The 14,650-nt window shown below is 49.7% G+C and overlaps 1 protein-coding gene across 1 annotated transcript in view; it reads left to right on the top strand.

The window, feature by feature from the left end:
* Nucleotides 1-3,589, top strand: part of RRP12 (ribosomal RNA processing 12 homolog) — a 68,827-nt gene extending 65,238 nt beyond the window's left edge. Inside the window, exons 34-36 of the mRNA XM_054660405.2 lie at nucleotides 1,285-1,352; nucleotides 1,676-1,758; nucleotides 3,094-3,589. Of these exons, the coding sequence (XP_054516380.1) occupies nucleotides 1,285-1,352; nucleotides 1,676-1,758; nucleotides 3,094-3,190 (248 nt within the window). The 3' untranslated portion in view covers nucleotides 3,191-3,589. The remainder of the gene's footprint in view (nucleotides 1-1,284; nucleotides 1,353-1,675; nucleotides 1,759-3,093) is intronic.
* Nucleotides 3,590-14,650: the final 11,061 nt, after the last annotated feature.

The raw sequence follows: 14,650 nt of genomic DNA, 5'->3' as shown, positions 1-14,650 counted from the left end.
GCCACAGCTCCTTCCCACCCGCCCAGGCCTCCCAAGAGGCTTGAGTCTGTCCCTTCTGCGAGCTGCTTGCCTCTCTTGGTCACCCTAAGAGCACCAACCGAGTCAGGCTGGGTTTAGAGAAGCCACTTGGCCGGTGCCAGGGCTGGGAACTGGGAAGGTTGGTATTGGGTCTGGCCAGAGGGTTCCCCTCTATTTCTATCTCTGGGCCCACCAGCTGTTGCCCTCCTAGAGCAGCTGCTAGAAGTGCCAAGGTGGCTTCACCTCTGCTTCCTTCCTCCCAGGGTAGCCTTGCAGGACCCCTGCCCCCAAGCCCTTGCAGCAGAGCCCTTGCTTTGCATCTGGAGGTCCAGGGGCTCCTGTGGGAAGCCTCTGATTCCAGTAGCTGGTGTGTCCTCAGCCCTAGAGCATCATAACGCAGCTGCACAACCTCATGGCTCTTCCGCCTGTGGCACCCATGAGCCAGGGCCAGCTCACCTACTGTGCCCTGGGATGGAGTGATGCTGAGGCAGGAGTACCTGCCAATTGATGAGGCAGAGACCTGGGGTCAGGGCTGCTTGCCCAACCTCTGCTTAGCTGTGTGACCTTGGCCTGGTTACACTGTCTGTCTCTGAGCTTCTAGTTTCTCATCTGCAAAAACATGAGGAATGGGGGTGGTTCGTGTTGGTCATCTCAGAGAGTCCTCCTGAGCTGGCATGGTAGGATTCCATCCACAAATTGTCGTTGAATGTTGAAGTCCAGGCTGGAGACGACAGCTGACCTTGGGCAAGGATCTTGATCTCTCTAAGCCACAGTGTTCACATCTGTTACAATGGGTTAAATAGCTACCTGCTATCTCAGTGTTTGTGTGAAACCCAAATGAGATAAGAAGGGAAAGCCTAAAATGGCTTCTCTTACAGATGAGGTTAAGAGGCTTGCCTGAGGTTGGAGCTGTAAGTGGCAGAGCTGGGAGTTGAACCTGGCTGGCTGGCTGGCTGAATTCTGTCTGACTTTGGAGAATATGGGTTATTTTTTGTTAGTGTGTTAGCGGAGAATATATGTGTTCCCAGAGGTCTCTGGTAAGCTGTAAGGCTTCTGGGTCAGTCTGAGGAGCCCAGTGATCTGTCAAATCACCAGACAGTCCCTCCTCGAGGAAGGTCTTTGTCCTGGTTTGATAGGGGACAGAGCCAAGTTCCTGGCCTTCACTCATCTGCTCCCTTGCAGCTCTCTCAGAGAGGGTGCCCATTGCCTTTCTGGAGGGGGCTGCCCTGGCTTTGCCTGACTCATGGTCCTGTGTTCTCCCCATAGCTGGAGGCTCTGGCATTCATCGCCCTGTGGCCAAGAAGGCTATGCCTGGGGCCGAATACAAGGCCAAGGTAAGTGCTGCATGTAGGGCATGGGGTCTCCTGGCACTGGACAGGTGCCAGGGAGGGGCAAGGAGGAGCTGTGCCCATCACTGTCCTGAGAGGCACCTTCCTGGAACTCAACTGAGGCCAGGAAAGAAGAAGGGGTTCAGATGCTAAGACCTTGTGGCATCTGAAATGGGGGACCTTATTGAATGGCCTTCCAAGGATACAGGAGCTCTTTGGCACCACCTAAGGCAGAGGATGAAGGGAGGTTATGGGGCCTGTCAAGTCTAGGGCAGGGACAGAAGGGGAACCCCACCCTCCTAGCTGACTCTGTTTCTCTGGGCGAGCAGAAAGCAAAAGGTGATGTGAAGAAGAAAGGCCGGCTGGATCCCTATGCCTACATCCCCCTCAACAGAAGCAAGCTCAACCGCAGGTATGACGCTGTGCCAGGCAGGCTGGGGGCTGGAGGATGGGTGGGGATGAGGGAGCAGAGTGCTCTAAAGAAGGGAAGGCCTTATTAAACTCTCAACTCAATTTGAGTCTCTTCCAGCTTTTTTTTTTTTAACATGCACCTGTATCATGTAGCTGGTACCTACCTGTATTACTGACTTGAACTGCTTCTTTATTTTTTTGAGACAGAGTCTTGCTCTGTCGCCAGGCTGGAGTGCAGTGGTGCGATCTTGGCTCACTGCAATCTCTGCCTCCCAGGTTCAAGCTAGTCTTCTGCCTCAGCCTCCCGAGTAGCTAGGACTACAGGCGCGCGCCACCATGCCCAGCTAATTTTTGTATTTTTAGTAGAGATGGGGTTTCACCGCGTTGGCTGGGATGGTCTCGATCTCTTGACCTCATGATCTGCATGCCTCAGCCTCCCAAAGTGCTGGGATTACAGGCACGAGCCACCGTGCCCGGCCCTGAACTGCTTCTTTAAACATGATATTATGTCATACAGATGTTTTCTGGTATTTACATACTCTACATAGTCATCTTTTTTTTTTTTTTTTTGAGACGGAGTCTCGCTGTGTCACCCAGGCTGGAGTGAGTGCAGTGGCACGATCTCGGCTTACTGCAAGCTCTGCCTCCCGGGTTCACGCCATACTCCTGCCTCAGCCTCTGGAGTAGCTGGGACTACAGGCACCCGCCACCACACCCGGCTAATTTTTTTGTATTTTTAGTAGAGACGGGGTTTCACTGTGTTACCCAGGATGGTCTTGATCCCCTGACCTCGTGATCTGCCCACCTCGGCCTCCCAAAGTGCTGGGATTACAGGCATGAGCCACCACGCCCAGCCATAGTCATCATTTTTAATAGCTTTGCATAATTTGCTTTTCTAATCCCTTTATTGGTAGGAAATTAGAGTTGTTTCCGACTTTGGCCCTTAAATTGGGTTATGTGTAGGACTGCTCTGGAAACTAATGTTACTAGGGAAATGGTGTTCTAAAGTTCTAGCTTCTGCGGATTGTAAGTTACCTTTCAATGGAGGGATGGGTGGGCAGAGGGAGCTTTGACCTTCTCTGGACATACATTAGAGGAAAAATGGAAGGGAGGCCTGTTTCCAGGGGGATAATTGTGCCAAAGTGGAATGTCCAGGTCAGGAGATGAGCCGTGTGGAAGCTGGAACCACGTGTGGTCTGCCTAGTTCATGTGCTGGCCACCACCTGGAGGCCCCCTTCTCATCCCTGCTGGCGCTGGGGGTGAGCCTTCATTTGGCATCAGGAGGGGGCCTCCTATTCTCAGCCAGATGTGACCCTTCCGTTCCTTGGCCCTGCAGGAAGAAGATGAAGCTGCAGGGACAGTTCAAAGGCCTGGTGAAGGCTGCCCGGCGAGGTTCCCAGGTGGGACACAAAAACCGCAGAAAGGATCGTTGACCCTGAGGCCCAGGGCCCCTGGGCTGCCCTGTGGTCCAGTCTGAGGCCCTTTCAGCCCCCAGGCTGCCTTGCCACCAGCTCCAGGTGCTCAAGATTCTGGCAGAGCCTGGACTCAGGATGACTTGGAACTAGGGCTTGGCTCTCAGAAGTCCTGGATTTTGGAAACTCCAAATGGAATCACCCTTCAGAGACATCCCTGGTGCCTGGAGATGGGAATGTGGCCTCAGTGCCTCTGAGTAGGTGCCATGAGGCACCTTTGCTTTCTGCCCAGAGTGGCCATGAGCACCAGAACAGATGATCTCCATTTCCGCCAGCTGCTTGTAGCCACGTGGCATCCTGCCTGTGGTCTGGGTGAGATTTACTGTGACCAGATGTAGAATAAATGTGTCTCATCCTGCATTTTTTTTCTAGAAACTGTTTCATAATCTGCCCCCTCCAGGGGTAAGAACAGTGTGCAGTTGTTGGCAGCAGTGGCCTGACCTCTTCCTGTCTAACTCCTTACATCCAGTCCAGGGCATATCATAATGCTTTGCCCATAGGACAGGCTTTGGAACTTGCCCGGGAGCACCCACCTTTGTCAGGAGGGGCAGCGAATGCCCCAGGGCTGGTGTCGGGAGCTGCAGTTCAGCACCAGGGACTGCCCCAGCTGTCCTGGGCACAAGTCTCCAGCATCTTTGTTCATTGATTCAACAAAGTATTTGCTGAGCCCCTCTAAGTGCCCAGCATAGCCTTGTTCATTCACCTTTGTGTCTTCCCACATTCTTTTTTTCCCAGACAAGGGGATCTGTTTGTGTAATGTGATTCACTGGTCCAGCTTTGTTGGTCTGGAGCAGAGAAGGGCATGGCACAGAAGTCCTGAGGTCACTGTCCTGTCAGCCCAGGTCCCCTCATGTGGATACAATCCCACAGGCAGCCAGAAGCAAAGAACCCCAGCACTGTTCCCACACCCCAGTATGAGTGTGCTTTGTGCCCTAGCACCTGACTGATACATTCTTCCCATCTCAGATCCTCCCAGCGTGAGGCGAGCACATGCACACATTCCTCGTTTCCATTCTAGTTTAAGGCACTTGGCTCTGATAATGGTCCCAGGAGGCCCTGTGCACCTCCTGGCAGCCTGTCCCACCACACTCTTCCACTCATTATCTAAGGGGACCCAAGTCTTAACTGGATCCAGCGCTTCCCAAATTAGGGCATTTCCTCCCAATGATTTGGGGCTAGGAAAAGCTGAGAGGAACCACACTCGGCCCAGAGGTGGCACTGTTTACATGCCTTGTTCACAGAAATCTAGAATTGGAGAGCAAGCAAGAAAGGTGGTCAGGAGTGGCTAGGAGAGATTTGCAGAGGGGATCTAACCATACTCCCCATTGTTACACTTCTGGACACAAGTTGGGCCGAAGTAAGCCAAGCCCAGTCCTTCCTGTTTCCTTTCTCAGGAAATGTGACCACGTGCACTGGGGAGCTTTGTGTAAAGTAGATAGGGGTATAAGCCAATTGCCCAGCATTGGTGTTTTGTTTTTTGTTTGTTTGTTTGTTTTGACAGAGTCTTGCCCTGTCACCCAGGCTGGAATGCAATGGCGCGATCTCAGCTTACTGCAACCTCTGCCTCCCAGGTTCACACAATTCACCTGCCTCAGCCGCCTGAGTAGCTGTGATTACAGGCACCCGCCACCACGCCCAGCTAATTTTTGTATTTTTAGTAGAGACAGGGTTTCACCATGTTGGCCAGGCTGGTCTCGAACTCCTGACGTTGTGATCCGCCCACCTTGGCCTCCCAAAGTTCTGGGATTACAGGCGTGAGCCACTGCGCCCAGCTTATTGGTGTTGTTTGTTTGTTTTTTAAAAAAAGGCCAGGCACGGCTCACACCTGCAATCCCAGCACTTTGGGAGGCCGAGGCGGGTGGATCACCTGACCAACATGGAGAAACCCCATCTCTACTAAAAATACAAAATTAGCCAGGCATGGTGGTGCATGCCTGTAATCCCAGCTACTCGGGAGGCTGAGGCAGGAGAATCACTTGAACCCGGGAGGCAGGGGTTGGGGTGAGCTGAGATCGCATCATTGCACTCCAGCCTGGGCAACAAGAGTGAAATGCCATCTCAAAAAAAAAAAAAAAAGAAAGCGTGAAGCCAACCTCCTTGTTATATATAGCACATTTTCCAAGGAACTTTGTTTTCTTTTAAAGATGGGAAAGGCAGGTGACCTAGAAAGGTTGGCGTTAGTGATGTGCTGAATGCCATATTCTTTTGGAAGTAGACTTCAAATGCAAGTGATCTTGATGCAGAGGCAAGAATTAATCTTCACCCTGAAACTTCAGGTGTATTTTGAAAGTCAGTGTTCTTGAGGCCGGGCGCAATCGCTCACACCTGTAATCTAGCACTTTGGGAGGCCGAGGCAGGTGGCTCACCTGAGGTCAGGAGTTCAAGACCAGCTTGGCCAACATGGTGAAACCCCGTCTCTACTAAAAATACAAAATTAGCTGGGTGTGGAGGCACACACTAGTCCCAGCTACTCGGGAGGCTGAGGCAGGAGAATTGCTTGAACCCGGGAGGCGGAGGTTGCAGTGAGCTGAGAGCGCGCCTTTGCACTCCAACCTGGGTGACAAGAGCGAAACTCTGTCTCAAAAAAAAAACAAAGTCAGTGTTGTTTCAACAGTGTGGCGAAAGAGAGTCTTAGGAGTGTTCATCAACAAAAGATTCATCCAATTTTAGGGTGAATAGGAAAGTTGAGAGCTCTCACTCTCCAGATTTTCAATTTGTGCTTTTGGGAATGTCAATCTGAGGCTTGCTTTTCTGGGGTCCATCCTCCACTCATTCTCAGAAATGGAAAACAGGTCCTACCCTGCTTGACTACGAAAACCGCAACCCTGCAGTTGGCCAAGGGAGTGGTCAAGCTTTGGGGATTTGCAAAGGCGGTCTAGTCATGTCCACATTGTGACACTTCTGGCCATGGGTGAGTCAGGTTAAACTGACCTTGCCCCTTCACTATTTCCCTTCTCGTGATTGTGGCAGAAGGCTTGGTGGGGACTGTCCTGGCAGTTCATTCCTGCCAGTGGCCATCTTTAGAGCTAGTCTTACAGCATGATCAGTCCCAAGAAGGGTGTTTTTTCTGTACTGTTTGCAACATGTAACAAAATTGCTTATGAAGTTCAGGTAGCCTGTTTTCAGTCCTCAGAGTCCTTTCCCCATTTTTTCTTTCTTGGTTGCTTATGTTTCCTCAAAGGGTAATTTTAAAAATTAAAATCATATATATTTCACTATAAAAGTGATAAAGATTCCCAGAACATTTGGAAAAAACAAAAGTAAAAGTAGGGGCTAAAATCCTTCCACCAAATTCTGTTATTACTAGTGCATTTCATTCTTTTTTTTCTTAATATACATAGGGCTATTTTTTTTTTAATTAAGGAAAAAATGTAAGGCCAGGCACAATGGCTCACACCTGTAATCCCAACACTTTGGGAGGCTGAGGCGAGAGTATCGTTTATGCCCAGGAGTTTGAGACTGGCCTGGGCAATATAGTGAGTCCTTGTCTCTACAAAAAATTAGCCAAGCGTGATGGAGTACACCTGTAGTCCCAGCTCCTCCGGAGGCTGAGGTGGGAGAAGAGCTTGAGCCTGGGAAGCAGAGGTTGCAGTGAGCCGATATCATGTCACTATACTCCAGCCTGGGCGACAGAGTAAGACCCTATTTCAAAAAAAGGAAAAATGGGGCCGGGTACGGTGGCTCATGCCTGTAATCCCAGCACTTTCGGAGGCCAAAGCAGGTGGATCATCTGAGGTCAGGAGTTTGAGACCAGCCTGGCCAACATGGTGAAACCCTGTCTCTACTAAAAATACAAAAAAATTAGCTGGGATGGTGGTGCGTGCCTGTAATCCCAGCTACTTGGGAGCCTGAGGCAAGAGAATTGCTTGAATTTGAGAGGCAGAGATCGCAGTGAGCCGAGATCACGGCACTGCACTCCAGCCTGGGCAACAGAGCAGGACTACATCTCAAAAAAAAAAAAAAAAGTTTTAAAATGCAAGTTTACATTATATATATATATATATATATGTGTGTGTGTGTGTTTTGAGACAAGGTCTTGCTCTGTCATCCAGGCTGGAGTGCAGTGGCACAGTTACAGCTCACTGCAGCCTCAAATTCCCTGGACACAAACAATCTTCCTGCTTCAGCCTCCTAAAGTGTTAGGATTACAGGCATGAGCCACCATGCCTGGACAATTTGTGTTCTAAATTTGCACTTGACTAAAGTTCTTACCGTATACTAATGTAAATGCTTCATAAATATCATTTCCTTTTCTTTTCTTTTTTGAGACGGAGTATCACTCTTGTTGCCCAGGCTGGAGTGCAATGGCGCGATCTTGGCTCACTGCAATCTCTGCCTCCCAGGTTCAAGTGATTATCCTGCCTCAGCCTCCCGAGTAGCTGGGATTATAGGTATGCGCCACGACGCCCGGCTAATTTTTGTATTTTTAGTAGAGATGGGGTTTCTCCATGTTGGTCAGTCTGGTCTTGAACTCCCAACCTCAGGTGATCCGCCCACCTCGGCCTCCCCAAGTGCTAGGATTATAGGCATGAGCCACTGCACCCGGCTATAAACATCATTTTCAGTAGCTCAGCTTTAAACATCTGCCCAGCGGACATAGTTCAGTTTACAAAGCATCTTTGAGTCCATAAGTATGTTGTTCTTTGCTGTATGCAGGAATTTAATGCCATCACTAGATGCCAGACCGTGTGCAAAGGAATATTTAGAAAATGCCGTGATGACTACTCTATGTTCTATTTTCGATATACATTATTGTGAATAGATAGATGACTGTACTCCAGAAAATAACCCTGATTTGGGACAATGTAAGCTGGTTTGCCATTTCCTGAAATTATGCTTGACGTAGCTACTGCCATTAGAAACACCAAGCTGTTAGAGGCCAGCTGAGTTATCCAAGGCCAGGGATGCAGTGGCACATTTCCTCCTCCCATTCCAAATCTCAATGATTCGTCATGGAAATGCCTGGATTTGGGTTTTGAGGCCGTGGTCAATCATCAGTAAATACTGACTAAGAACGTAGGTAGATGGTGTAGTGGCTTGCTGCTGCATACTCATTCCAGGGCTGAGGTCTGGAGATCAGCTTTACAAGTCTAAAATCGGGATTGATGCTGGGTGCAGTGGCATGTGCCTCTAGACCCAGCTACTAGGAAGGCTGAGGTGGGAGGATCACTTGAGGCCAGGAGGTTGAAGCTGCAGTGCACTTTGGTCCAGCCTGTTATAGTCACTGCACTCCAGCCTGGAACTCTAAATAAATAAATAAGGATAAAATCAGGATTGATCAGGTTCAGAGAAGAAGATACAGATTCACATGAGACCTAGTCGAAATTATAATATATTAATTTATAATGAGAACTATAACTGCCCAAGATACTCAAGGTGACTGCTCAGCACATACTCCCTTGCATAGGAAGCCGAAACCAGTGTTTTTTCTGTACTGGGGGCATAAAACAGGGCAAATGGAATCATGCAAGTGATATGTGAATAATATTGTCATTGGGGTGGGACAGTTTTGTCTCTGGGGATATATCTGCCTACAGGGGCCCATTCTCCTAGCAGCCTGTTGGGGCCCTGCCCCTCTATTTTGGTTGGCTGCAGAATGGAACAGATCCTTCCTCTCTGGTGTCTTGTAGGGCCTTTGCAGCCATTTACCTGCTGTTCAGAAGCTGTTCTGAGATTTTTTTTTTTTGAGGCAGAGTTTCGCTCTTGTTGCCCAGGCTGGAGTGCAGTGGCACGATCTTGGCTCACTGCAACCTCCGCCTCCCAGGTTCAAGCGATTCTCCTGTCTCAGCCTCCCAAGTAGCTGGGATTTACAGATGCCTACCACCACTCCCGGCTAATTTTTTGTATTTTTAGTAGAGACGGGGTTTCAGCATGTTGGCCAGGCTGGTCTCGAACTCCTGACCTCAGGTGATCCACCCACGCCTCGGCCTCCCAAAGCGCTGGGATTAGAGGCGTGAGCCACCAGGCCCAGCCTGTTCTGAGATTTAATAAGGCTTCCTTCACAGGCAGGCATGCCTGGATTGAATTTCCAAGGCCAGTTCTGGCTTTCACCAGAGAGATATCCTGTTCCTTCTGGGGCCTTGTTCAGATAACTAATCCTGTCCCTCATGTGTAGACTTGAAGGTTTTAACTTCCAGAGGGCAGCCTGATTTCCAAATTCCAGGGATGTCACCCATCACCCATTACAGAGCTGACGATTTTAAGTCAGAATTTCAAAAAGGATGTGAGGCACTGATGACAGGCAGATGGATTTGCAACTGGTGCCAGGAATAACCCGTATAGCCCTCATGGTCCTCCACCAGTGAAGGTTCTGCAAGCTCTTGGAAGTCTTGGTTTTTTGTTTGTTTGCTTTTTTGAGACAGAGTCTCAATCTGTCACCCAGGCTGGAGTGCAGAGGCATGATCTCAGCTCACTACAACCTCTGGGTTCAAGCAATTCTCCTACCTCAGCCTCCCGAGTAGCCGGAATTACAGGTGCATGCTGCCACGCCTGACTAATTTGTGTACTTTTAGTAGAGATGGGGTTTCACCATGTTGGCCAAGCTGGTCTTGAACTCCTGACCTTAAGTGATCCGCCTGCCTCGGCCTCCCAAAGTACTGGGATTACAGGTATGAGCCACCACGCCCGGCCAGGAGTCTTGTTTTTAACCAGAACAGTTGCTATGCCATAGCTCTTGGACTTGAGGCCACTGAGCCAGAATTACACACACAGTAGATAACCTGAGACCAACCCTTAGTTGTAAATATGCTCATAAAAATGACAAGGCACAGTATTGCCCTGAGCAGATTTTATGTGTATCCATTGGATCATTGTGTGATAATACTTATCTAAAAACGCCTTCATTCATCATTCCAGCAGCTAGTTCAACTCCTTGAAGAAGATGGGGTGCTCCAAAGCAAACACTCATAATTATCAACTAGCAAAGCTGACATCTAGTATTCTGAGAAAATTCCTCCCTGCTCATATGAGGACTATCACGTGGGTCCTGTAGGGGTTCCTCAGGATTTCACAAAGGGGTCTAGTGTCTGTTACATGCACAGTCACACCTGCCAGATTTGAATCTCCTGCACAGGTACAGTGGCAGTTACAACTGGAGCTTGTACGGAGCTCTCCAGCTTACCAAACACATTCACACCCACCATCTCTTTTGGTCCTTGCAACAGTTGCCCTGTTTGCATTGTGATTATGGTTATCTTTATCATGATTCCCACTTGGCAGCTGAGAACTGAAAGGCAGAAAGGATGCATGGTTTGGGCAGAGTTATGCAGGTAGCAGAAGGTAGCACCCAGGTCTCTGGAGTTAAAGCCTATGCTGCTGCAGCCTGCTGAAATTAGCCCCCGGGGAGGGCACAGTGTTGCAAAGAGGCTTGGCTGTGAATTTCCAAATGCCATGTGAAGTTGGATACCAGCGTCTGTTCTCCCTCCCATTCATTACCCTGCAGGCTCTTTGCTCCCAAAGCTCTGCTACTCTGGGATAAAGACCAATTACAAAACAGGTCTCTTTATACTCAGTGAGAGGCGGGTGAGTGTGCCAGCATGAACTTGACATGAAGGGAAGGGCTGGGCTGGGCTGGGCATTCCTTCCTGTCTCCTTCAAGGAGGGGGATGCAGCTGGCCTGCAAGTCTCTTTCCGTGATCTTCTTCTTGCACGTTCCTTTTTTTTTGAGACAGAGTCTCACTCTGTCACCCAGGCCGGAGTGCAGTGGCGCGATCTTGGCTCACTGCAAGCTCCACCTCCCGGGTTCACGCCGTTCTCCTGCCTCAGCCTCCCGAGTAGCTGGGACTACAGGCACCCACCACCATGCCCGGCTAATTTTTTGTAGTTTTAGTAGAGACAGGGTTTCACCGTGTTAGCCAGGATGGCCTCGATCTACTGACCTCGTGATCCGCCCGCCTCGGCCTCCCAAAGTGCTGGGATTACAGGCATGAGCCACCGCGCCCAGCCTCTTCTTGCACGTTTCTTATTCTCTCTCTCTCCCTTACACACACACACACACACACATACTCTCTCTCTCTCTCTCTCTCATTGGGCATTTATTCTGAGCAAAGGACTTCCAAAAAGACATTTGGTGAGGGGTGAGAGATAGAGTAGTAAGCAATGCAGGCAGGATCCTTGCCTTCACTAAGTTTATGAGGAGACAGAACAAATACATTAAAAATTTAATAAAACACATGATTAGGACAGTGCTATGAAGGTTCGGCATGGATATCATGCTGGGTCCTGGTTTGGGCAAGTGGAGGGAGCCATAGCAGGAGGGCCTCTTGGAGTGGCATTTAGCTAAGACCTGGAGGATGAGTAGGCTTTAGGGTGGCAAACAACCAAGGCTCCTACATTTCCAGAAACCCGGGACCAAGGGCAGCAGTCACTTGCAACTTGGAAGGTGGGCTGGGGCTGGACTCATGTGGAAGCTTTGTTTGCATACCAGGCTTACTGTTTCTACTTAGACTGTGTTTATGTGTGTGTGTGGTTGGGGTTGGGAGCAGTGCTGTTAAAGTGCCTCACTTTGGCTGGGAATGGTGACTCATGCCTGTAATCCCAGCACTTTGGGAGGCCAAGGCAGGCAGATCACCTGAGGTCAGGAGTTCAAGACAAGCCTGGCCAACATAGTGAAAACCCATCTCTACTAAAAATACAAAAATTAGCTGGGTGTGGTGGCGGGCACATGTAATCCCAGCTACTTGGGAGGCTGAGGCAGGAGAATTGGTTGAACCTGGGAGGCAGAGGTTGCAGTGAGCCGAGATCGTGCCATTACACTCCAGCCTGGGCGACAAGAGCGAAACTCTATCTCAAAAAAACAAAACAAAACAAAACAAAAAGTGCCTCACTTTGGGGCTGTGCTGCTACAGGCCAAGAAGGGGAAAAAGAATGTTCAGTAGCAGAGACCCTGGAGCGAAGAGTTTGGCTTCTTCAAAGAACCGACAGAAGGCCAAGGTTAACCAACCAGGGGTGCAAGGAGGAGAATGCTGGCAGACAGGGCTGAGAGGCTGGTGGCGGAGGCGGTTCTCACTGGGACTGGAATTATCCCCACTCAAATTAGAGGGGAGGGAGCACACAGGACACTGACCTGATCCAATTTTTTTTTTTTTTTAAGATCACTGGCTGTTGTGTGTATGGATGATGGATTAGAACAGGGCAAGAGGAAATGAGGTAACCTGCTGAGAAGCTGCTGTTATGATCCAGACAAGAGGGGCCGCTGCATTAGGATGGGGTGGGGACAGTGCTGGACAGGGAGATAAGAAGTGGCTATTGGCTGGGCGGGTGGCTCGCGCCTGTAATCCCAACATTTTAGGAGGCCGAGGCAGGCCGATATCTTGAGGCTGGGAGTTGGAGACCAGCTTGGGCAATATGGCAAAACCCCTTATTTACAAAACATACAAAAATTAGCTGGGCATGACAGCACCCACCTGTATTCCCAGCTACTGGGGTGGCTGAGGTGGGAGGATCACCTGAGCCCAGGGAGGTTGAGGCTGCAGTGAGCTGTGATCCTGCCACTGCACTCCAGCTGCTTGGGCAACAGAATGAGACACTGTCTCAAAAAAATTAAATATTAAAAAAAGCTGGGCGCAGTGGCTCACGCCTATAATCCCAGCAGTTTTGGAGCCCGAGGCAGGCAGATCACGAGGTCAAGAGATCGAGACCGTTCTGGCCAACATGGTGAAACCCGTCTCTACTAAAAATACAAAAATTAGCCAGGTGTGTTGGTGGGCGCCTGTGATCCCAGCTACTTGGGAGGCTGAGGCAGGAGAATCGCTTGAACCTGGAGGCGGAGGTTGCAGTGAGCCGAGATCGTGCCACTGCACTCCAGCCTGGCAACAGAATGAGACTCCGTCCCAAAAAATAAATAAATAAATAAAAAAGTGGGCCGGGCATGGTGCTCACACCTGTAATCCCAGCACTTTGGGAGGCCGAGGCAGGCGGATCACGAGGTCAGGAGATCGAGACCATCCTGGCCAACATAGTGAAATCCTATCTCTACTAAAAATACAAAAATTAGCCAGGCATGGTGGCGCATGACTATAATCCCAGCTACTTGGAAGGCGGAGGCAGGAGAATCCCTTGAACCAGGGAGTTGGAGGTTGCAGTGAGCCAAGATCATGCCACAGCACTCTAGCCTGGCGACACAACGAGACTCTGTCTCAAATAAATAAATAAATAAATAAATAAAATTTTAAAATGGCTGTAAGTGGTATGTAAACTGAAACCTGAATTCAGTGCTGTTGGTGCAGGGATCCTCATCTTCTGCAGAGGGAAGACTACCCCTTATTTACTGGAACACCAAGGCTGGACACCATTCATTCAATCATCAACACATTTTTATTGTTGCCTCCTATGTGTCAGGCGCTGTCCTAGGCACCAAACAAAACAAGCAAATCCCAAGCTTTCATGGTGGGATCAAACAAAATCAATACCTTAATTGTAGGATATTAGATGGTGATGTGTGTTAAAGAGACATAGCAGTAAAGGGGCTGGGGGTGCTGGATGAGAGAGAGGGAAGGTTTCAATTTTTTTTTTTTCTTTGAGACAGAGTCTTGCTATTGCCCAAGCTGGAGTGCAGTGGCGCGATCTCAGCTCACTGCAACCTCCGCCTCCCAGGTTCAAGTGATTCTCCTGCCTCAGCCTCCCCAGTAGCTGGGGTTACAGATGCCCGCCACTACGCCCAGCTATTTTGTATTTTAGTAGAGATGGGGTTTCACTATGTTGGTCAGGCTGGTCTCAAACTCCACATCTCAAGTGATCCACCTGCCTTGACCTCCCAAAGTGCTGGGATTACAGGCGTGAGCCACCACTTCTGGCCAGGAAGGTTTCAACTTTAAATTGGGTGACCTGAGAAAGTGGCTAATACTTGAAAGAGGTGAGGAATAGAGCCTTTAGATAACTCCTTGGATGGAGGAAGCAGCAAGTGCAAAGGCCCTGAGGCAGGCCTGTGCTTGGAGTGTTCAAGGAAAAGCAGCTGGAGCTGAGTGAGTGGGAGGGGTGTGGTAGGACATGGGCTTAGGATGAGGGCAGGGGCCAGATGCTGGGGGTCTAAGGACTTTGCCTTTTCCTCCCAGTAGAAAAAGAATCCTCTTAGGCCAGGCACGGTGGCTCACGTCTGTAATCCCAGCACTTTGGGAGGCCAAGGCAGGTGGATCACCTGAGGTTAGGAGTTCGAGACCAGCCTGACCAACGTGGTGAAACCCTGTCTCTATTAAAATTACAAAAATTAGCTGAGCGTGGTGGCGAGCGCCTGTAATCCCAGCTACTCGGGAAGCTGAGGCAGGAGAATCGTTTGAACCCGGGAGGCAGAGGTTGCAGTGAGCTGAGATCATGCCACTGCACTCCAGCCTGGGCAACAGAGCGAGACTCCATCTCAAAAAAAAAAAAAAGAAAGAAAAAGAAAAGCCTCTGACCGGCTAGGTGCAGTGGCTCATGCCTATAATC

The sequence above is a fragment of the Pan troglodytes genome, chromosome 8, assembly GCF_028858775.2.
Source record: "Pan troglodytes isolate AG18354 chromosome 8, NHGRI_mPanTro3-v2.0_pri, whole genome shotgun sequence".
In the NCBI taxonomy this organism is placed as follows: domain Eukaryota; kingdom Metazoa; phylum Chordata; class Mammalia; order Primates; family Hominidae; genus Pan; species Pan troglodytes.
This window is presented reverse-complemented; position numbering and strand designations above follow the sequence as displayed.